This window comes from Leptodactylus fuscus, chromosome 9 (genome assembly GCF_031893055.1).
Source record: "Leptodactylus fuscus isolate aLepFus1 chromosome 9, aLepFus1.hap2, whole genome shotgun sequence".
Taxonomy (NCBI): Eukaryota; Metazoa; Chordata; class Amphibia; order Anura; family Leptodactylidae; genus Leptodactylus; species Leptodactylus fuscus.
The window spans coordinates 25,275,374-25,300,622 of record NC_134273.1 but is presented as its reverse complement, the minus strand read 5'-3'; the positions used below and the strand labels follow the sequence as shown (position 1 = coordinate 25,300,622).

At 42.3% G+C, this 25,249-nt stretch overlaps 1 protein-coding gene across 4 annotated transcripts in view; it reads right to left on the bottom strand.

The window, feature by feature from the left end:
• The window catches only part of LOC142218930 (regulator of G-protein signaling 8-like), a 404,296-nt gene that overhangs the window by 363,579 nt on the left and 15,468 nt on the right, over positions 1 to 25,249 (bottom strand). For 2 of the 4 annotated variants that reach the window (XM_075287930.1, XM_075287931.1), the window contains exons 3-5: positions 22,135 to 22,241; positions 14,167 to 14,333; positions 5,869 to 6,860 (exon numbers count right to left, since the gene is read on the bottom strand). In XM_075287930.1, the coding sequence (XP_075144031.1) occupies positions 6,678 to 6,860; positions 14,167 to 14,333; positions 22,135 to 22,241 (457 nt within the window). In that variant the 3' untranslated portion in view covers positions 5,869 to 6,677. Of the gene's footprint in view, positions 1 to 5,868; positions 6,861 to 14,166; positions 14,334 to 22,134; positions 22,242 to 25,249 lie in introns of those variants that run through there. The other 2 variants (XR_012717483.1, XM_075287932.1) reach the window with 2 other exon arrangements.

Genomic DNA, 25,249 nt, shown 5'->3' with positions numbered 1-25,249 from the left:
CTCATATTATAGTTTCCATTTGGATGATAAAACATGACGCCAATGTGAACAGAGCCTAATAAGAGAAACCTTTCCAGACGTTGACCCTTTCATTCAGATCAGCGCCGTACCTCCCATGAGGTGACCTGAAGCGACCGCTTCAGGCGGCGCCATGCCAGGGACCCGGGGGGGCAGCATTTTTGCTGACCTAAGCCAGTCCAGGACAAGCTGTCCTGGACTGGCTTAGCGTCACCGTCTCGGTAACCCGGGACGGGAAGCGAGCGGTGGATTGGGGAGGCCCTGTGGATGCAGCGCTGCTCCAGCAGCCTCCCCCGATGCTTAGCAGAGAGCAGGTCCTCTCCCTGCCTGCTCTCTGCCTGCTAATGCCGCCCCGTCCGCCCTGCCCCCTCCGCTCCTCCCCCTCCTCCCGGGCTTTCTGTCGTCTCCCTCAGGCGGCAAGAAAGCTAGGTTCACCCCTGATTCAGATCAGACTGATATGTTTTCTATACTGATAAATCCACCAGAATACCAGTTCATATTTTTGAACATTTTAGATTAAATCTTATTTAGGCCTAGAATTTTATTTATATTGACAGAAAATCTGTATCCATAAACCATATTCACATGACGGACTGTTAGAAAAAAGAACTTGTCCATTTTCAAAGTCTGAAAGTCTATGGGGTATCTGTGAAATTGAGTCCCAGATGGATGCAAAATGATTGTGGAAAATTGGACCATTTTGTCAGGTTTTCATGGCCATTTTTTTAAAAAAAATTTCAAGTGAATGTAACCTTAAGCCCTGTTCACATCTACCTTTGGATTTCCGTTTGGGTGGTCCACCTGGGGATCCCTCAATGGAAATCTATACACATTAAAAAGCAGTTATCTGGTAAACCCGCAGACCCCATAGACTATAATGGGGTCCGTGTGGTTCCTGCTGAGTTTCCGCACGAAACATGCTGAAAGAAAAGTCTTGCAAGCAGCTTTTTTGTCTCTGCATGTTTTGTGCGGAAACCACATGGACCCCATTATACTCTATGGGGTTCACGGGTTTCCTTAAATAACTGCATTCTAATGCGTGTAGGATTCCGTTTGGGGGGTCCCAAAGCGGGCCCCCTGAACAGAAATCCAAATGCAGATGTGAACTGGGCCTTGCCCAGGTTTATACATGACATATTAGTATATGTTACCTATCCTTATAGACTAGAAAAAGATAAAGTTGCCCGTATAATTCCAGTAGTTGCCAACATTTGTTCTCCCCAACTCCCCGTACACATTCACTCTTGGTTTGGCCAAGCATGCATCTTCAATGAGGGGGGAGGGTAAACTGTTGTCAGACACCTCTGGCGGTGATTTTTCTCCTGGAGGAACAAGTATGGTCATTAAAAAAATCAAAATGCCCAATCTATACACAAAAGATAGTGTTCTGTTACTACCAAAATCGATAGCCTTGGCTGATTTTTCTCTTACATGTATGGGGACCTTCAGGAAGGGGCTACAAAGCGTCAGATGGTCACACACTACAATTGCCGTTACTATGATGCAAAAAAAAAGTTGGCAGTCAAAAAAGTTGACTGGAGACCCCATAGCAATGATTAAACTGGGTACCAGTTCCGATCTGCAAATTTATTAGCCAGTTGTCACCATGTAGCCACTGCCATTTCCTTTTCCTGGGAACACTTCACCCAGGAATCAGATCTTAGTATTAGTGGCCTGATTGTCTCTACTGCATTGCATTCCCTGGAGATCGGATACATCCAATAGCAAGGACACAAAGAAGAGGCAGGGGCGTAACTACTGTGGTAATGGCGGTAGCGGCTGACACAGGGCCCGGGACATTAGGGGGCCCCTGACATTTTTGAGTTTTTTTAATGCACCGTTACCTGCTGGAGCCCATGTCAAATGTTCGTCTTGGGGCCCCACCATTCCTAGTTATGCCACTGAGATGTATATTAGGCTGAGTTCACACTTGAATTTTTTTGAAGTATGTTTTATTTTTATCTGCTCCAAGCTGATACAATTGATCACAATTTGATATCAGTTTGCATCAATATCCTTTACACCATTTGACCTCAATGGTTAAAAAAACCCCTGATGCTTACCGATCCTGTAAAACAAATAATTTTGGCACCATTTTGAGTCCCATAGAATTAAATAGGATCTTGCAAAACAAGTGTGAACACCTCCTGGATATTGTATATTGCACAAGCAGAATATGAGGTATAGTCATCCCTTTGGATTGTGCTCATTATATGCAAACAGAAAAGTAAAATTGTTGAGTTCCTTTTATAAAAACATAGGAGGTTAAAAGTGAGGTTACCGATAACCGGACAATGCGAATAAATGTCTAAAACTATAAAACTAAAACATTATCAGAATCCAACATGTCAACCCAGCCACACAGATAGATAGATTAGGGTCACCTGAATGAGGCCTCGTTCACATCTGCGTTTGGTAATCCGTTTGGGAGAATCCGAATCGGGACCCCCCCGGAACGAACTACCGAACGCATTGGCAAGCGATGTGTAGTGAAAGCACATGGACCCCATAGACTATAATGGGGTCCGTGTGCTTTCTGTATGGTCTCCTCACGAGTCATGCGGACAGAAAAGTAGATCGTGAACTACTTTTCTGTCCACATTTTCCGTCCATTATAGTCTATAGGGTCCATGTGCTTTCACTGCACACTGCTTGCCAATACGTTGGGTAGTCCGTTCAAGGGGTCCCCATGTGGACTCCCCCGAATGGATTACCGACACAGATGTGAACCAGGCCTTAAGCAATGTTTTCCCCTTGTGATTCGCGATCTCCATTGATAAAGTTGTTTTTGCCAATATGCAAATTAACCCTTCAGGACAACGGGTGTGTTGCCATTGCTCGAAAGCAGCAACGCCCTCATTAACAAGTGGGAATCACTGTTGATTCAGGCGACCCTAACCTACGTACCTTTGGGTTGATATGCTGGATGATGATGACTCCCTTTAAAAGGGTTCCATGGGTACTACCAATACCTACTGTACTCTACAATATAAATTCAGTCCCTAAATATTAATCTTCAGGACTGGATTGATATGTCCATAGATAGGGAGATCTATATAAGATCTAATCTAAGGGATCGGGACTGTCCTATATCAGAGATTATGATATGGTGGCAAAAGATTAAAATTAAGAAAATTTTCTAATTCAGAAACAGCTCCATTCCCACCCATGGACTGTAACTTGTATTGAAGTTCCTTCAGTGAATGGGATGATATACAATACCAGACACAGCCTGTAGTTACAAGTAATACTGTTTTTACAAAAAAAAAAACAAACAAAAAAAACCTATACTAAGAATTTAATAAACTGCAGGTCTTAGGACGTGCAGGAAATGCTTCATATAAACAGTAAGAGGGTGCGATAAATCATTTATTATGAAGCTTACGAAACGGTTCCGGGAAATTTTCACAGACTGCTACTGACAGTAATTTCAGGTGATTATGTGGTCCCATTAAATCTACATCCATTACTGATCCCATTCATAAAAGATCAAAGTTGACCTACTCAATATAGAAGTTTCCAAACAGACCCCTTATGGTAAAGAACGAAGGGTCTGCCATGCTGAATGTATATGTGGACACTAGACTGAGTAGGAAGTCAGGGACTGAGTATGATTGGATATTGGGAACCAGGGGAGAGATCTATTTCACGTGTATGGCCAAGCCACCCACTTTCTGCTTTGGGATTTCTTCGTATGACTGGGTACAAGTTAAAAAAAAAAATTAAAAAAAATTAGGTTATGGTTATTATCTACTTTAAAACGTTCTACCGAACATCCGAAACTCTAAGTTGTGGACTTGAATAACCCAGTTATTTCTCCATTATATCCCACCCAAAATTCTTCTTACACAGCCACCAATTAAGAAATACTGAGAAATCTTTTTCTGCAAAGAAGCAAGAATCAGATAACCCTACTCTTCACATGCACTCCCTTAATCTCATTTCATAGAAATCTACAAATTGTATGACGCCGTAGTATATTTTCTGCATATTTCCATTTTCTTGGAAAAAACAAGACTGTGCATAGCTTTCATGTGGTGATTGAGATCTATCCAGAGCGCCATGTACCTCATTATCCCTCATTTAAGTAATAGAGGATAATGCAAGATCGACATGCCGAGGAACATGGCACACAACACGACTACACAAAGCACACAACCCCACCAAATACTGCAGGATAGTGGGTCAGTACTGGGCAAAGACTTTAGGCAGATGTAGCAAAAAGTTGAACAAGAGAAAATAAAATGAAGAAAAGAAAAGTAAATCCTGTCATTACATTATACAGGGGGTGGACGAAAAAATGGAAACACCTTGAAAAATCATCAAAATATCTTTTAATAGGGTGTTGGTCCACCTTTTGCGGCAAATACCGCCTCAATCCTCCGAGATATTGATTCATACAAATTGTGAATTGTTTCCAAAGGAATTTTAGCCCATTCTTCAGTCAAAGCACCCTCCAGTTCTTTTAGAGACGATGGTGGTGGAAATCGACTTCTTACTTGGATCTCTAAAATTGACCATAAATGCTCAATAATGTTGTGGTGGCCAGATGAGATGCTGAACTTCATTACAATGTTCCTCGTGCCATTCTTTAACAATTCTTGCTCTATGGATTGGTGCATTATCGTCTTGAAAGATGGCATCCCCCTCTGGAAACAGTTCTTGAACCATAGGATGAATTTGGTTGGCCAAAAGTCCTAAATAGTGATGGATGTTAATCCTTTCATGAAGGGAAATCATTGGCCTGGCGGATATCCAAGATATAGCACCCCAGATCATCACTGAACCCCCGCCATGTTTGACAGTTGGGAGAAGGCAGTCTGGATGAAATGATTCTTTTGGCTGTCTCCAAATATAAACACCAGAGAGGTCGTTAAAAAGGTAAACGATGATTTGTCAGAGAAAATCACATTTTGCCACTGCTGGAGGGACCATTTCTGGTGGTTTCTACACCACTCTAAACGCTTTGAAACATTTGTCTTTTGAGACATTACATCTTGAAACGCCAAACATTCAGGCACTTTCTGTTACACTAGCGCCTGCCATTCGAGCACCAACAATTTGGCAGTCTGAGAGGTCTGCCATTTCTAGAAGGTTATAACCAATTTCCTTAAATTTCTGTTAAAAAAAATTGTATTTTCAAAAAACATATCAAATAACAGAATTAAAATAAACAAACATTAAAATATGTCAAGGTTTGATTGATTTGAAAATGTTCAAACATTATGATGCCAAAAAGTCAAGGGTTTCCATTTTTTTGTCCAGCCCCTGTATGTGCGCCTTTGGAGTCTTGGAACCCAGATCTCAACATCACCCAGTCTGTCTGGGATGACATGAGGAGACAGAAGGATTGGGGCAAGCCTACATCCACAGAAGATCTGTGCTTAGTTCTCCAAGATGGTGGGAACAACCTCCCTGCTGATTTCCTTCAAAAACGTGCAAGTTTATTGAGAAAAATTGATGGAAGACAAAGGGTGGTCACACCAAATATTGATGGGATTTTGGATTTCTCTTTCCTTCATTTTGTCATCAACTATTAACCCTTCTATTTTTGAAAGCCTTTTTATTTTGCACCCATGCCTAAAGCTTTTGCATGGTATGCAGGGGCATAACTTGAGGAGGTGCAGAGGGTGCAGTCTCACCAGGGCCCAAGAATCTTGGGGGGCCCATCAGCACTGGCACCAGTATTAAGATTGCAGCTTCCATCTGACCCATAATCCAAGGAGACCCACAGATTACCCTAACCACACTAAGGGGGATTAAACTCATTAGCACCCGTAACCATCACTATTAAGAATTCACTGTAAGGAAGTAGGGGGCCTGAACAAAAGATTGCATCGGGGCCCCCAAGACTTTAGTTACGCCACTGATGGTACGGTATATTTTTATAGTAGGGGTGAATTACATCTCACTGTCCCCAGTACGGCTTTCTTTTCTACATATCGACTGCTCAAAGATGATATTTACTTGTGCAGTCACATTCCCTGGAGATCACACCCGTACAACCCGTATAAACACGTCAGGCTATTTAAGTTACTTGATGACCTAAAGGGAATCTTAATTAATTTACCTCTATGTAATGATCTGTAATGTGAATCATCCCGGCACTAACGTAACATTCTTAGAAAAGTATTTTCATTTCTTTGCTTTATTCTTCAGAGTCAGTGTTAGAATGTGAGGCTCCATTGTCTATGCGGTTAGCAGACATTACAAGCCTAACTTCCAACAGAAGCTCCGGCTCACTTGTCTATTGAAGTTTATCCCTATGGGGCAATATCATGTTAGAAAATTACTGACGTAAAAATTCATACCGTAATGGAAAAACAAGTTTAGACATTTTGTTACAGTTATGAGAGGTAAATTAAGATATTCCAAGTAGTAGATTTGGGACCTTTCCATGTTTCGTATCTGATCTTCCCATCTTTGTCTTGATCTTCTCTCCATCTTCTACTAGGTAGGGTAGATGATATTTTGTTCTAAACATCCACAAATTACTTAAGGATAGCCAGATGATGATGAAGATGAGATGTGTCACATTGGCAGTGGAGATGCTGTATTGTCTCAAGCAGTCAGAACGGAATCACCTCAGTCTTCCTGGCCATAGTGCAAGACGGTCCTTCTTGGGATGGACAACTTTGTCTCTGCAGTCACGGGTATGACTAACAAGGGCTCTTCTGGGTGTGGCTAAGGAGGTCATTATAGATTTGTGAGCGTAGAAACCTTGGGTAGGAATCTCTTTCCATTAGGCTGCGCACTCTCAGTTGGGCAAGGTCGAAACAAGACAAAGTTGGGTGCTGAAGGTTTCGTTTGGTCAATTCCCGGGTTGGGTAGTCAATGTTGACCTTTTGAATAACAAAGAAACGTATGAAAGTCTAAGCTTCGGGCAGTGTGAATTTATTAAGATTATCCCGAATTAGAAAAACATGGCTGATTTCTTCTCCAAACAGCGCCACACTTATTCACAGGCCATTCACAGGTGCAGAATAATAAAAAGTAAATAGATCTGAATTGCAATACCACACACAACCTGTAGACAGGGGTGGTGCTGTTTCTGGAAGTAGACAGCTATGTTTTTCTATTTCTGTACAACCGATGTGATTAAATATTTCATTTTCTCCACTAATTAAATGTATATTTAGCTATTACTATGTCATCAATAAAGGATTCTAATGATATGAGCCGGCTGTTACACTCATGATAGGTGTTGTAAATGCATACGGGGTTGGAAATTGTTGATTATTTCCATGGCCACGCCTGAGCGTGTGAAGAATAATTTATGGTTTGTGTCATATACCAGTCATGGTTCTGAAATAGTCTATCATGGAGGATCACTTTCTTCATATCATTGCTTAAAGGGACAGTAAATATAAAGTCAGAAGTTTATAAAAGTGCGGAATGTTTATTTAAAAAAAACATTAGGCAAATATTCTTGCAAACATTGACTATGGACTTAAAGGGAACCTATCAGAGTAATTTGCTATACACAGGGCATTCAAGACATATTCTATAATAGTATCCTATGTTGTACTATATAGGTAATATACAATGGAATGCTGCAATGGGTTTTTCCAGGAACAAAACTATATTTACATTTAAAAACAATTCAACATTTCACAAATATAAGAATTTTGCAGAGTTTTGAAGATTTACTCTAAACATCTTATTCGTGACCATCTTTTGTCTTGATTGGCTGCCAATGGATAAGGCCATGAATGCAGGAACTTTCTATGGTCTAGTGCTTGTCAGAAACCCAATCATGTTGTCCTCATTGTGGCACGGTTATCAAGCAGAGACGCTACATGTATGAGAAGATAACCTGACCACAATAAGGACATCATGGCTGGTTATCAGGAGGACACTACATGTATGAGAAAATAACACAAACACAGTAAGGACATCATGACTGGTTATCAGGAGGACACTACCTGTATGAGAAGATAACCTGGACACAATAAGGACATCATGGCTGGTTATCAGGAGGGAGCACTACATATATGAGAAGATAACCCGACCACAATAAGGAGGTCATGGCTGGTTATCAGTAGGGGACAGTACATGTATGAGACAATAACCTAACCACAATAAGAACATCATGGCTTGTTATCAGGAGGACACTACATGTGTGAGAAGATAACCTGACCACAATAAGGACATCATGGCTTATCAGGAGGACACTACATCTATGAGAAGATAACCTGACCACAATAAGGACATCATGGCTTGTTATCAGGAGGACACTACATTGTATGAGAAGATAACCTGACCACAATAAGGAAATCATGGCTGGTTATCAGGAGGGACACTACATGTATGAGACGATAACCTAACCACAATAAGAACATCATGGCTTGTTATCAGGAGGACACTACATGTGTGAGAAGATAACCTGACCACAATAAGGACATCATGGCTTGTTATCAGGAGGACACTACGTGTATGAGAAGATAACCTGACCACAATAAGGACATCATGGCTTGTTATCAGGAGGACACTACATGTATGAGAAGATAACCCGGCCACAATAAGGACATCATGGCTAGTTATCAGGAGGACACTACATGTATGAGAAGATAACCTGACCACAATAAGGACATCATGGCTGGTTATCAGGAGGGGACACTACATGTATGAGAAGATAACCCGACCACAATAAGGACATCATGGCTGGTTATCAGGAGAGGACAGTACATATATGAGAAGATAACCTGTCCACAGTAAGGACATCATGGCTGGTTATCAGGAGGACACTACATGTACGAGAAGATAACTCGGCCATAATAAGGACATCATGACTGGTTATCAGGAGGACACTACATGTACGAGATGATAACCCGACCACAATAAGGACATCATGGCTGGTTATCAGGAGGACACTACATGTATGAGAAGATAACCCGACCACAATAAGGACATCATGGCTGGGTTTCAGACTATAGAAAGCTCCTTCAATCATGGTCATATCTATTGACAACGTAAAAAGACTGTCATCACCAAGATGGTTATAGAAATTCTTAAAACTCTACAAAAAAATTTAATTTTTTTTTTTTTTTTGCAAAAATGTTCAACTTTTCAATGTTTAAAATTTAATGATAGGTCACGGAAAAACCCTGTTATTTTTTTTATAAATGTATTTGATATTGCTGCACTTACTGTAAGTTCAGTGTTTAAGGACGATGTGTATGTGCAGCTGAAGGTCCCTTTGGGCTCATTATTACTGTTACGTCTTTGGGTCATGGCAGTGATGACTTTTCAGATCATTATTTTGCCCACAATTCTGGGCACGTCTCTTCTATATTACATATTCAGTGGACCATGATGGAATGTGGAGCAGTTCATATAATTCAAATTATGTATTCATCACTCGTGGTTTACATTATACATTTGGTAAATCTCAATCTATAGACCTCCGTGCTTCTGTAGTTGAAAATATACCAATGAAATTACATAAATCAAATTAGAATTTCCAAAAAAAACTTTATAATATTTGAATTGTGTCTGCTCAACTTTCCAGTCCATTACTGATTCCTCTCTAAAGTTCCTGCCAGTGTCTACGGCTTTGCTTTAGTTGTAAATGAATGTCTTATGATTCATATGAGCTAATTCCAATGACCTACTCAATGTCTGATTCACCAGTGCGCTATAGAAGGAATATGCTTAAGGGAATGTAATGACCTTATGACAAGAAAATGTTGCTCACTGGCTATTTTTAATATCACCAGCCATTTTACTGTTTCATGGTTTCCTTTAAATTCATCTATGAAATACCAGGGCAGAAGAAGACAAAAATAGGACTTGATGACCGAAGTGCAGATACAGAAGTTTTGAGAACAAGAAACTTTACGAACCTTTTCAAACTTTAATATTCGGTATTTCCTAGTTATTTACCTGGTTATGAAAAAACATGGAATCATTGTCTTACTTAACCCCTTCCCGCCGATGGCATTTTTTGATTTTCGTTTTTCGTTTTTGACTCCCCTCCTTCTAAACCCCATAACTTTTTTATTTCTCCGCTCCCAGAGTCATATGAGGTCTTAATTTTTGCGGGACAGTTTTTTCTTCATGATGCCACCATTAATTATTCTATATAATGTACTGGGAAGCAGGAAAAAAATTCAGAATGGGGTGGATTTGAAGAAAAAATGCATTTCTGCGACTTTCTTATGGGCTTTGGTTTTACGGCGTTTACTGTGCAGCCAAAATGACATGTCCCCTATATTCTGTGTTTTGGTACGGTTCCAGGGATACCAAATTTATATGGTTTTATTTACATTTTGACCCCTAAAAAAAATTCCAAAACGGTGTTAAAAAATTTTTTTTCTAAAAGTCGCCATATTCCGACGGCCGTAATTTTTTTATACATAGGTGTACGGGGATGCATAGGGCGTCTTTTTTTGCGGGGCCGGGTGTACTTTTTAGTTCTACCATTTTCGGGAAATGTTATTGCTTTGATCACTTTTTATTCTAATTTTTATCAGAATTAAAACAGTGAAAAAATGGCGGTTTGGCACTTTTGACTATTTTTCCTGCTACGGCGTTTACCGAACAGGAAAAATATTTTTATAGATTTGTAGAGCGGGCGATTTCGGACGCGGGGATACCTAACATGTATATGTTTCACAGTTTTTAACTACTTTTATATTTGTTCTAGGGAAAGGGGGGTGATTTGAACTTTTAATACTTTTTATATTTTTTTTATATTTTTTTTTACTTTTTTTTTTATTTATTTTTTTGCATTTATTAGACCCCCTAGGGGTGTTGAACCCCAGGGGATCTGATCACTAATGCAATGCATTACAATGCTAATGCATTGCAATGCATTGCAAAAAAGCATCATCTCTTTTGCAGGCTGTATACACCAGCCTGCAAAAGAGAGAATTTGCAGACCGGCTGGGAGCCTTTAACAAGGCTCCCGGCTGTCACTGCAACATGACGTCGGCCCTGGAGCATGCTCCAGGAGCCAGCGATCCTTGCCAAAATGGCGGCGCCCATGCGCCGCCGGGAAAATGGCACCTCCGGCGCCTTTGACAGCAGCGCCGGAGGGGTTAATGCCTCCGATCGGTCCGGGGACCGATCGGAGGCATTAGAGCCGGTTGTCTACTGCTTGAAGCAGTAGACACCCGGCGGCTATGACGGCCGCCCGGCTCCCGGGTGGTCGCCATAGTTACAGACCCGACACGCGCCGTACTATTACGCCGCATGTCGGGAAGGGGTTAAAGGAGTTCTCCGGGGGTAGGTCTAAAAATAAGAACTAAAAAAATGTTAGTATACTTGCCCTGAGACCTACCTACATCCAGGTATGAGTGAATAATGAAAAAAAAAAAGGCCAACACTGCTTTTCATTATCTAACAACTGTCCTGGAAATGGTCCCGGTGTTATGACCCGATCTTTGCGGTCTCAGCCTGTTAGGTTCAGGCGCGGCGTGTCTGAACGGCATTCGGCGCATGAATCATCTGATGTGCTGCAGAGGAATGTTCACACTGGGCATGCTGTTTCTGCGGTAACACTCATGCATGGATCATGTGATGAGGTGCTTTGTGGGTCAGGGCTTTAGTGTGTCTTTGCCTCTGAAGGGCTCAAAGGGATTCTACCATTAAAACATTTTTTTTTGTGGCTAAGTCGTCGGAATAGCCTTTAGAAAGGCTATTCATCTCTTACCTTTAGATGTGGTCTCCGCCGCGCCGTTCCTTAGAAATACCGTTTTTTACCGGTATGCAAATGAGTTCTCTCGCAGCGATCGGGGCGGGCACCAGCACTCAAATAACGATGGGGGCATCCCCACCGCTGCCAGAGAAGTGTCTCCAAGCTCCGCCTCCTTCTTCCTTGCCGCGTCATGTTCAATGTCTTCTTCCGGCGCAGGCTCATAACTTCTAGCAGAGCAGAGCAGACTGCACAGGCGCACAGGTCACAGGAAAATGGCCGCTTGCAAAGTATTGTTAGTGGCCATTTTCCCGTGGCCTGTGCACCTGCACAGTCTGCTCTGCTCTGCTAGAAGTTATGAGCCTGCGCCGGAAGACATTGAACATGACGCGGCGGACGAAGAAGGAGGCGGTGCTTGGAGACACTTCTCTGGGCGCAGTGGGGACGCCCTCATCGCTGTTTGAGCGCTGGGGCCCACCCCCATCTCTGCGGAAGAACTCATTTGCATACTGATAAAAAACTGTATTTCTAAGGAACAGTGCGGCGGAGACCACATCTAAAGGTAAGAGACGAATAGCCTTTCTAAAGGCTATTCCGACGTCTTATCCACAAAAAAAAACCCAAAACGTTTTAATGGTAGAATCCCTTTAAGTCCTCTGCAGTGCTGAGAGCTGATTACAGGCTGTGGGTGGTTCTTGTGCTGCTTCCTATCCCCTCTCAGGTTACTCCTGCTCTTTACTATTTAAATCCGCTGTGCAGGCTGTCAGTTGCCGGTCTTAAACTTCAGTTTCCTGTGTTCCAGAAATGGTCTGTCTGCCTGAAACTGCTTCAATGATCTGTATCTGAGTCCTGGCCCATTCAGCCTTTCTTGCTACCTATTCATACTATCTGGATATTTGCTAAGTATTGAACATACTGATCCAAGCATAGTTGTTTGGGGTGCAGTGAACCCGAGCCTCTTTACTGCTTGGATGGTTGGATTTGTTGTAGGGTTTTTGGTGTGTGATACTAGTCCTGTTTTCCCTATCCCATTGCGTAGTGTCAGTATTTCTGTGTTTCATGTGTATTTTCTGCTCTATGCTTTGTGTTCCTCATATTCACCGTTAGTCCAGTCGGACGCCTGTGGGGGCTTTTTCTGTATCTTACCTCTCCTTCATAAATGTGAAACAATTCAGGTTTTCTGTTTCACTTGTAGGGTAGTCATTTCTCCGGCTGTGTTCTCGCCCAGTCAGGTTAGTTAGTCGGGCCCACGGCTTCTTCTAGTGTGCAAGGCAGGGATTAGGAGTATCACACACTAGATAGTCCAAACTGCTCACACTCTTGTTTTTGTTTTTCTTTTGTGTTTTTCCTTAAACTTGTCTGAGAGGTTATTGGTCAGGGGCCAGTCCATGGTCAGAGATCCCCAGACCATAACATGCTGCTGCTGGCGGAGAAAGGGTGGAGTCGGTGGTAGGGCTGGGCCAACTCGGGGGACAGGTTCCTGGTCAGGCTATTCATCATGCTGCCCAGAATTTTGAGGTTATGATCATGGCTGTACTAACACCAGAACATGGTGAAGGATCTGAGGAGAGAGGTTATGCTGCTCCACCATCTTCTGGTATTAGCGCTGTCATGGTCAGGACCACAGAAATCCTGTTAAGCTGATATACTGTCTGAACAGAACCCATGTGGTTAAGGCCAACCCCAGACTCTGCCTCATTCCCTCCAGCAGCAGGGAACCCGTCCATGTCAGGTTTTACATAGAAGAAAGAGCAGTGGCAGCCATTAATTTTTCACCATACTTCCCCTAGAGGCAGGAGGAGCAAATAGATGTTAGGGCAGGTGCCCTGACATTTTTGATAGCCTTTATTTTTTGGCCTATTCCTGAAGAACCCCTTTAAAGTGTCACTTTCACAAAAAATGTTTTTTTCTCTGGCCTGTATGTAAGGGTGTATGTTGTAAATTGTAGTAATCTTCTTACAAGTGACTATATTGTGAATTATCTTTTCCTGTGACTATCACTCTTATCTCTTTAATTCTTTATTTATTCCTAAGAGAGTCTTAATCTGAGTCTTATAACAATGAGTAGAGAGACTGACTTCCTGTCCATAAAGTCACTGTATCAGGGCCCCTTCACACGGCGTAAGCGCTCGGCTCATTCCAAGCCGTACACGCGAGCGCTTCTAAAACCTTCCCATTCACTTCAGTGGCCAACTTTACGAGCGTTCCCATTGAAGTGAATGGGAAGTGTTTAGAAGCGCTCGCGTGTACGGCTCGGAATGAGCCGAGCGCTTACGCCGTGTGAAGGGGCCCTAAGTTAGAGAGTCAGAGTTTCAGTCACATGACACAGCTGAGGACCCAAAGGAAGTGGATAACAAATACAAAAGTGGAAAACAAAAGCCATTGGTAAGAACATTACCTTGTCTTCAGTTTACATCATGTCACTTTCTCACAGGGCAAAGCATTAGAATTTTAATAGAAATGCTGCTTTAAACATTTTGATATTACAACAAGAGGGCTTTCTGCTTTACCTCTCGGGGAGCTTGGACGTCAATGAATTCCTGGAAAATACGACGAGCTTTTGCAGGCAGTTTGTTTACTGAGCGAGTCTTTCTGTAGTCTTCACATGCCACCCAGAACTCAAGGTTCTCCTCACTGAATTCAGTCTGTAGGAAGGCACGAAACGCAGAGCGACCATCTATAGAATAATAAAGTCCAGTATAAATCAGCGTGTCATAGAACATATATCCAGTTTTATCAAACCTCCATAAAAAAAAAAATCCTTAAAGAAGATGTTTGGGTGACAATCCACTGATTTCAGTAGAAGCTGTGCAATGTTTCATTTCACCTGTGGTGGCGCTGCAGAATAATTGAACACTTGGTGCCACATTCCCCACAGATTACAAACTGTAAAATGGTCCAATTGGACCAGGATCAGTGGAGTGGCGTCTACTGAATGATACAAAGAGCTGGAGTTGGTGGCCATAGGATAGGGAATAAGGCCATGATTGCTAGAGGTCTGACTGCTGGAACCCCCAGCAATCATAAGAATAGGAGTCCACAAATAGCCAATGTAAACAGATTACATGACACCGCTCTTCACTTTTAGTAATATATACAGTGTTGGCCAAAAGTATTGGCACCCCTGTAATTCTGTCAGATAATACTCATTTTCTTCCAGAAAATGATTGCAATCACAAATTCTTTGGTATTATTATCTTCATTTAATTTGTCTTCAATGGAAAACCACAAAAATAATTGTCAAAAAGCCAAATTGGATATAATTCCATGGCAAACATAAAAAAGGGGGTGGACAAAAGTATTGGCACTGTTTGAAAAATCATGTGGTGCTTCTCTAATTTGTGTAATTAACAGCACATGTTACTTACCTGGGGCACCTAACAGGTGGTGGCAATAACTAAATCACACTTGCAGCCAGTTGAAATGGATTAAAGTTGACTCAACCTCTGTCCTGTGTCCTTGTGTGTACCACATTGAGCATGGAGAAAAGAAAGAAGACCAAAGAACTGTCTGAGGACTTGAGAAGCAAAATTGTGAGGAAGCATGAGCAATCTCAAGGCTACAAGTCCATCTCCAAAGACCTGAATGTTCCTGTGTCTACCGTGCGCAGTGTCATCAAGAAGTTTAACCAGTTAAGGACCGCCGTACGTAAATTTACGGCCTGCGGTCCAGGTACCTAAAGACCGGACTATTGTCAAAATATGTCCTGTCTTTAGGTACCTATTTCGCGGGGGGATGGGTGCGGGGAGGACGGGGGTTAGGTGTTACTAACACCTAACCCCTTCCTCAATAACGTCCAGTCGGAACTGAGTCCGACTGGACGTTTTAACCCTTTCGATCGCGCCGTGAAACATCACGGCACGATCGAAAGGCATCCGCCGACAATTGAATCTGATCGGCACCCCCCGCGGCGAGATCGGAGGGTGCCGATAGCAGTAAAAGGTAGTCTGGGGTCTGGCCAGTGACCCCAGACTGCCCGGAGCCCCCACATACCTGGTGATCCTGCCAGGACCTTCTGATGTCAGGCTGTGCGTCTACACAGCCTGACATCCTGCTACGGAATGCCATGTGGGACACCTGCAGGCTGTGTCTCACATGGCATTCTATATCAGCAAAGTATTGCTGATTGAAGTGTCCTAAATGGACACATGAAAAAGTAAAAAAAAAATGAAAAAAAAAATAAAATGAAGTGTATGAAAAAAATTAATAAAGTTATAAAGCCCAAAAATCCCTTTTTCTCTATGGAAAATGAATTATATAAAAAAAGAACTAAAAAGTAATAAAAACAATGCATATTTGGCATTGTCTCGTCCGTAACAATCTGTACAATAAAACTGAAATAATATTTAATGTACACGGTGAACGCCGGAAAAAAAAACGGAAAAAACTCGCCGGAAGTAATGATTTTTTGCCATCTCACCATACAAAATATGCTATAAAAAGTGATCAAAAAGTCATATGCATCCGACAACAGTACCAATAAAAAGCGCAGGTTGTCCCGCAAAAAATAAGCCCTCAACCAACACTGTCAACCGAAAAATAAAAATGTTACGCCTCTTAGAAGATGCGATGCAAAAAACATTGATTTATGTCCCCAAATGTGTTTTTCCTCTGCAGAACTAGTAACACATAAAAAAATACTATAAATGAGGTATCGCCGTAACCGTACCGACCCGCAGAATAAGGGTGCATGCACACTACGTAACGCCGGGCGTGTATGAGAACCGTACACGCCGGCGTTACAGCAGGGCTGCCGAACACTTCCCATTCACTTCAATGGGAGCGCTCGTAAACGCCGCTGTTACGAGCGCTCCCATTGAAGTGAATGGGAAGTGTTCGGCAGTCTGCTGTAATGCCGGCGTGTACGGCTCTCATACACGCCCGGCGTTACTCAGTGTGCATGCACCCTAAAGGGAACATGTTACTTATACTGTACGCTGCATGGTGTAAAATTAAAAAAGTAAAACTCAATGCCAGGATTGATTTTTTTTTTCTAAATCCAGCAAAAAAGGGTTAATAAAATGTATTCAATAAGATGTAGACACCCAAAAATGGTGTCATTACGAAATGCATCTCATCCCGCAAACAACAAGCCCTTATATGGCTGCGTCACCAGAAAAATAAAGAAAATATAGCATCTCACAATGTGAAGACAAAAGTCCGCAAAAATCGCCAAATTATTTGAACACAACTGGCTGCGTCAGGAAGGGAATATATAAGCTGTGCGAGCGGATATCAGGGGACACCCCAGATTTACACCTTATGAGGGAACAGACACCAGAAGTGACCCCTAAAGTGACCCCCAGAGTGACTCCCCCAATCATAGGAGCTACTGGGACATAGTAGGGAATTTGGTGTCTGCAATTTCCTCCGCACAGCTTATATATTCTCTCTTCGCCATCCGCTGTGCAGTCACGTCCGGATACTAATACTCACTACAGACCCCTGATAAATTCTTTGAGGGGTGCAGTTTTCAAAATGGGGTCACTCCTTTGGGGAATCCACTTTTCTGGTACCTTACAGGCCCTACAAACATGACATGGCGCCCAGATACCAAACATCTGAATTTGTACTCCAAAAGCCTCATAGCGCTCCTTCCCTTCTGCGCCCTGCTGTGCGCCCAAACTGCAGTTTATGCCACATGTATGCCACATGTATGACACTGGTGTACCCGGGATAACGGACGTAATGTCATATGTGGGTATAAACTGATATAGGGGCACAGCCGGACACAGAAGGGAAGAAGGGTCATTTGGTTTTTGGAGCACAGACGGTTTGGTTTTTGGATGCCATGACACTTTTGCAGAGCTGAAGCGCCAGTAAAGTGGAATCCCCAGATATGTGACCTTATTTTGGAAACTACACCCCTGAAGGATTTCTCCAGGGGTACAGAGAGCATTTTTAACCCCCAAGTGTTGCTATAACTTATTATACATAAATAAATACGCGGCTGATTGTGAGAGGTGAAAATGACCATTTTTCCAGGAATCCGTCATTTCAGTGCGTAATATGTTGTGCCCGACTTGTATCAGAGATGAACGGTCTAAAAGCTGTTGTGCCCAGGATACCCGCTAAACAGTTTTTGGAGTGTCTCTGCTGACATAAGTCGGGCACAACATGTTGCACACTGAAATGGCAAATCTGTAAAATTTTCATTTTTAACTTCTCTATCAGTTGCGATTTCATTTCTGGAAACTAAATAAATGCAACACTCAAGGGTTAAAAATTCTCGCTACACCACTTGATAAATCCCATCAGTGGGCTAGTGTCCAAAATAGGGTGACATGTCTGCGGATTCCACTTTATTGGCAATTCAGGGGCTTTGCAAAAGTGGCATGACGTCCAAAAACCAAACTGTGCTCCAAAAACCAAAATAGCGCTCCTTCCCTTCTGTGCCCAGCTGTGCTCAAACAGCCATTTCTACCCACATATGGTATTAAGTCCGTTATCCGGGGTACACCAGTGTCATACATGTGGGCATACACCGCCATTTGGGTACACAGCAGGGTGCAGATGTGAAGGAGCAATATGTGCTTTTGGAGTGCAGATTTAGATTCTTCGTTTTTGAACACCATGTCACATTTGCAGAGACCCTAAAATTGTCCCTACAAAATGGGGTCACTTCTTGGTGAATTCCATTTTACTGGCACCTCCAGGGCTCTGCAAAAACAACATGGTGCCCAGAGGGTCCGTCTAAATCTGTACCCCAAAAGCTAAAACGCACAGTGGTCCTTCCCTTCTGAGCCCTGCTGTGTGCCCAAGCAGCAGTTTACACCCACATATATAATTTTTTGACCCCCGGGATGGCCCACTTAATAGTTTTAGGAGTGCAGGTCTCTGACAACACAAAGTGGGTGCAACGTATTGGGCACCGAAATGGCATATTTTAAAAAATTTCAATTTTCATTTTGTACATTAATTTTTGGGAAGCATTTTAGGCTCAAAATGATAATACCCCTTGATACATTCCTTGACAGGTGTAGTTTCTAAAATGGGGTCACTTTTGAGGGGTTTCCATTGTATTGATACTTTAGGGGCTCTGCAAATGCGACATGGCACCAGAAAACTATTCCAGCAACATATGCCCTCCAAAATCCAAATAGCGCTCTTTCCATTCTGAGCCCCAGCATGTACCCATACAGCAGATTTTGGCCACATATGGGGTATTGCCGTGTTCAGAAGAAATTGTGTAAGAAACTGTGGGGGCTTTTAATTCTTAAACTATTTGCAAAATTAAAATTATGGCGCTAAATGGACGATTTATTTGGAAAAAAAGTAATTTTTCATTTTCACGTCCCAATGTTAATAAAATCTGTGAAACACTTGTGAGGCCAAAATACTCACTCTACCCCTAGATGAATTCTATGAGGGGTGTAGTTTCCAAAATGGGGTCACTTATAGGGGGTTTCCACTGTATTGGTACTTTAGGGGCTCTGCAAATGCGACATGGGACCTGAAAAATATTCCAGCAAAATCTGCCCTTCAAAAGCCAAATAGCGATCTTTCCATTCTGAGCCCCGCCATGTTCCCATACAGCAGATTATAGCCACATATGGGGTATTGCCGTGTTCAGGAGAAATTGTTTAACAAACTGTGGGGGGCTTTTACTCCTTTAACCCCTTGTGAAAATGAAAACTTTGGAGATAAAGTGACATTTTAGTAATTTTTCATTTACACATCCCAATGTTAGTAAAATCTGTGAAACAACTGTAGGGTCTAAATGCTGACTATACCACTTGATTAATTCTGTGAGGGGTCTGGATTCTAAAATGGGGTCACTTTTGGGAGGTTTCCATTGTTTTGGTACTCTAGGGTCTCTGCAAATAAGGCATGGCGCTGAAAATTATTCCAGCAAAATCTGCTGTTCAAACACCCAGTGTCGCTCCTTCCCTTCCATGCACTGCCGTGTGCCCAAAAATCAGTTTACACCCACATGTGGGGTATTTCTGTGCACGGGAGAAATTGCACAATAAACTGTCAGATGCATTTTCTCCTTTAACCCTTTGTGAATGTGTTAATTTTAGGTCTAAATGAATGTATTAGTGAAAAAAAATGAAATGTCTAAATTTCACTGCCATATTATTTTTATTCTTATGAAATGCTTAAAGGGTTAACAAACATCCCAAATGCTGTTTTGAATAATTTTAGGGGTGCAGTTTTGAAAATGGGGTAATTTATGGGGGTTTCTATTATACAGGCCTTTATAATTACTTTCAGAACTGAAGTGGTCCCTAAAAAATTGGTTTGGAGAATTTTCTTGTAAATCTGGAAAATCGCTGTTACACTTGTAAGCCTTGTGACGTCCAAAATAAATTAAAAGACAATCAAAATATGATGCCAATATAAAGCAGAGATATGGGAGATAATATTTATTCATGTATTTGGATGGTATGACTATCTGCCTGAAAAGCAGAGAATTTCACATTTTGAAAATTGCAATTTTTTTCAAATTTCCATCAAATTTCCTAGTTTTTTTTATAAATAAATGCAAAAATATTGATTAGTGTTTACCACTAACATGAAGTATAATGTGTTACGAAAAAAACAATCTCAAAATCACTTGTGTAAGTTAAAGCGTCTCAAAGTTATTGCCATTTAAAGTGACACATGTCAGTTTTGAAAAAAGAGGCCTGGTCTTTAACATACTTTTGGGCCTGGTCCTTAACCGGTTAAAGCCCATGGCACTGTGGCTAACCTCCCTAGATGTGGACGGTAAAGAAAAACTGACAAGAGATTTCAAAGCAAGATTGTGCGGATGGTGGATAAAGAACCTCGACTAACATCCAAACAAGTTCATGCTGCCCTGCAGTCCGAGGGTACAACAGTGTCACCCGTACTATCCGTCAGCGTCTGAATGAAAAGGGACTGTATGGTAGGAGACTCAGGAAGACCCCACTTCTTACCCAGAGACATAAAAAAGCCCGGCTGGAGTTTACCAAAACTTACCTGAGAAAGCCAAAAACGTTTTGGAAGAATGTTCTCTGGTCAGATGAGACAAAAGTAGGAAAAGGCATCAACATAGAGCTTACAGGAAAAAAAAAGAGGCCTTCAAAGAAAAGAACACGGTCCCTACAGTCAGACATGGCGGAGGTTCCCTGATGTTTTGGGGTTGCTTTGCTGCCTCTGGCACTGGACTGCTTGACCGTGTGCATGGCATTATGAAGTCTGAAGACGACCAACACATTGTGCAGCATAATGTAGGGCCCAGTGTGAGAAAGCTGGGTCTCCCTCAGAGGTCAGGGGTCTTCCAGCAGGACAAGGACCCAAAACACACTTCAGGTCAGCACTAGAAAATGGTTTGAGAGAAAGCACTGGAGACTTGTAAAGTGGCAGCAATGAGTCCAGACCTGAATCCCATAGAACACCTGTGGGGGAGGAGAGATCTCTTGATGGCAGTTTGGAGAAGGCCCCCTTCACATCTCAGGGGGGACCTGGAGCAGTTTGCCAAAGAAGAATGGTCTAAGATTCCAGCAGAGCCTTGGAAGAAACTCATTGATGGTGACCGGAAGCGGTTGTGCGCAGTTATTGTGTCTAAAGGTTGTGCTACCAAGTATTAGGCTGAGGGGGCCAATACTTTTATCCGGCCCATTTTTGGAGTTTTGTGTAAAATTATCAATGATCTGACTTTTTTTTCATTCTCTTTTGTGTTTTTTCATTGCAAGCAAAATAAATGAAGATATTAATACCAAAGAGTTTGTGCTTGCAATCATTTTCTGGAAGAAACTGAGTATTATCTGACAGAATTGCAGGGGTGCCAGTACTTTTGGCCAACACTGTACACAGTCCAGTCACATTAATGTGACCACCACCTACTTTTGACGTCAACGTTAAATAACCAATCGCAGAAGGCACGTGTCATCAGCCATCTGGTGGACTTATCATTGTGGAAGGCACGATGGATCTACATAAGTATGCATCTATCCTTGCGGACCTTGTGGTAGAATTTTTTAATTTTTGTAGCATTTATTATGCTCTTAGAATTGCACTGGCTCCCCAAGGATGTGTGTAATACATTTATATCCAAGAAGTGAGTTAAGTCCTGACCTGAATTTTTTCACAAATATCAGCCCACGCGTGGTACAGTGCCACAGGATGGTAATCATTTCCAGCCCACGCGTGGTACAATGCCATAGGATAGTAATAATATCAGCTTAACACGAGATGATGGCTGTTTATTACTCTATGACTAGTGTCTTCCTCATTATTCATTGACACACATGGGAAAATCTTACATTAATTAATTTCTACAATCAATCTCTGCCACCATAATAACATCAGCCTAGTCATTTATAGAGATTTATAATGGTGCCACAGGTTCATTACAGCACACAGCAAGGCCATTATTGTAGCTTTGTTATAGTTGTACGCATTCCAGTTTCATTAAGGCGCAAGCAAAACAATCCATCCAGGATGCTTACAAGCAGATATGTAGAAGATTGTTTTCCTTCCGTTTTCCCCTGCATGTTCTCTATACTCACATTTATGAGACAAGAGCAGATCGAATGAGCGAGCCCACCGCCTGGCTTCTTCTGCAGTCAGTCGTCTGTGGGAGCGAAACAGATACTTAAGCCTTGACTGGTTGGTTCTAGAACACAGGGAGCAAGGAGAGAACTTTCTACGATAAGAAGATGCTCAGTTATATACTTAGTATATAGGAATTATCTGGCATAAGTACTAAATTTGAGGATACATGAACTTTTCTTCTGTTCAGTGACATAATGCACTGTCCTTATCGGTAAGCTTGTTACTTTATAAAAAATCAACATCCATGGATGAAAAGTCTTTGGTGTGAACAAAAGATCTCTCTGGCTTTCAAATGAAAATTTTGAACATGGGCAACTTTTTGCCATATAATGACAGTATGTTACTTTACATTGTCCATTGTTAAATTTCACCCAACTCAGGGTTGACATTGGTCATTTTCACCAACTGTAGTTGCAAAGGGGGTTTCCTGGCTAAAAATATTGATGAAATATCCTAATATGAAATCTCTGGATATCTGACATCCACGAGGAAGACAGCGCTGTTCTCTGTGTAGTGGTGGAACTGAGTTACTCCCATTAAATGAGTGGGTGTTGACCTGCAGTACCTGGTCTGACCACTACACTGAACAGAGCTGTCTGCTTCCTGTTCCATTCTCTGTGTCTCAGCTGATTGGTGGTGGATCTGGTACAGATGACCTATGAAGTGAGTTATGGGCGCCTTACTGATAACTGTAGTCATTATACACTTATTTTAGAGTAAATAGGAGCATCTTATTACTCTTATCCTTTTTTTTTTATGTTGTTCAGTTAAACCTTAAAGGGACTGTTTCATCAGATTGCTTAAAGGTACTGTTTAATGGCTACAAAATAAGATGATACTCCCTGTTCTGAAGTCACCAGACAACTGGAAGGATTATAATGAAATATCATGCTTATATAGAGATAGCACAAGACTCACCAATGACAATAAGTGATGGTAACATGCCACCTCTTTCCCCTCCTTGCACAATGGCCTCTGCCCAGGTCACAGAGCATACCTAGACCTACCACAGAGGTCAATGATTCAACTTCAAACTACAAGTAGGTCCTGAGGCTGTTGTATAGCATATCCAAATATACACTTTCCAAAGATGCCTTTCTTATTCTATATTGCAGCTCCATTTTTATGAAAATTTGTGTCTTATTCTTATACAAAAGCGCTTGAAGTGTTTAGGGCATTTCTTCTTCTGCTCTGCACTCCATTGCTTGAGTAGCATCTTCTACTTTGACACATTTAGACTGCAGTTAGGGGCAGAGAGTGAAGCCCTGGCAGGACAAGAAAGACCCCTTAAGCCCTTTTCAGCTCATTTACATCAGAATAAAACACTGATTTTCAGTAAAATGGAGCTGCAATGCAGCATAAGAAAGATACCATTGGAAAGTGTAAAGCTGCTCTCCTATGCACTTTTATTAGCTTGTAACTGATTTTCCTGCCGACAGACTCCCTTTAACAAAATGAAGTGAATAAAGAAAATAGAAATCTAAATCCCATCAATATTCAATATTCTGAATCCCAACAATATGGTGTTTCCACCCTTTGCCTTCCATCACTGCTTCTCAGTTGACAGTCTTGAAGGAAGTCAGCAGGTAGGTTATCTCGCCATCTCGGAGAGGTTTGCTCCAATCCTTCTGTGTCTTCATGTAATCCCAGGCAGACTGGAGGATGTTGAGATCAGGGCTCTGTGGGGGCCGGATCATCACTTCCAGGACTCCTCCACCAAATGGCACTCACAACAAATAGTGATGGGGTTTACATTTCTCTTTTCTTCATTCTGTTTGAATTTTATTCATTGACAGCTATTAAACTATTACCAGTTTCCAGCCCTGCCTAACACTTTTGCACAGCACTGTGTATATATATCTCACATTGTTATTATTGTGCTGTTCTGGTGCACATCCGATCTGTTACATTGTTTAGCAGTAACAGTATTTTCAGTTTGTAGAATGTGTAATTTAATTACTTGGAAGCACATTTTAATTACGACTGATCTCGTAGCTACAAAGCTGATTTAGAGGCATAATCTGAATCCTGGCCAAAAAAACAAGTATTAAATCTCTGATATTTACTGTGATATGTGCTCTGGCTGCTGTAGCATTTACCAAATTGACTTTTGACTATACTGTGCCTCCAAAAAGGAATCTTTGTTTTTGGGGTTCTACTGTAACGCCCAGTTATATGTATATTCCACCTCCTCCACAAGCATCATCAACCCCAATATGAGTTACTGACAGGGACCACCATGCTTACGTTTATTGTGTAACTAGATCACAAGGTCACTGAGACAGGAAGTGATGTCATTTGATTGACAGATGCACACAGGATGACATCACTTAGTGCAGAAGATGGCATCACAAAGGAAAACCAGCAATGATCATTTCTTTGTGACATGTATTTGTTACATGAATATCAGGATGACACTTGGCGGACCCCATGTGACCACTGAGGCCCATTAACGGGTCACATGACACCACCCAGGAGGCAAAGACAGAGGAGGCCCAAAGGAGAGCAGGTGAGTATAAGTGTTTGGTATTTTTGTCACCTCCCCTGGGCCTCCACCTATTATACTGGGGGGTCTGAAGAGAACCCAGAGTATAATTTCAATTCCAGTTCCATCTGAAAAAGCTCGGACCGAAACGAACCATAGGATTGATTCGCCAGAACCCGACAAAACGAATCTTCAGAGGTTTGCCCATCTCTAATACCAACTCATGTGCAGGGGTGAGCCTGCTCCTTTCGCCACCTGAGGCTAACTGCAGAAAGCCGCCCCCCCCCCCCCCGCCAGGAGGAGGGGGCGGATGGGGGGAGGGGGGGTGACCGGGTGGGTCGGGGGCGTGGCCGGTTGGATCGGGGCGTGGCCGAGTGAAGGGGCGGGGCTTAGCCCCGTTCGCTGGCAGAGAGTAGGCCCGGAGACTGCCTGCTCTCTGCCTGAGCGTGAGGGGAGGCTGCTGGAGCAGCGCTGCTCCAGTGGCCTCCCCAAACCACCGCTCGGTGATAAGCCAGTCCAGGACAGCTTGTCCTGGACTGGCTTAGGTTAGCAAAAATGCCGCCCTCCCTGAGGCCCTGGCATAG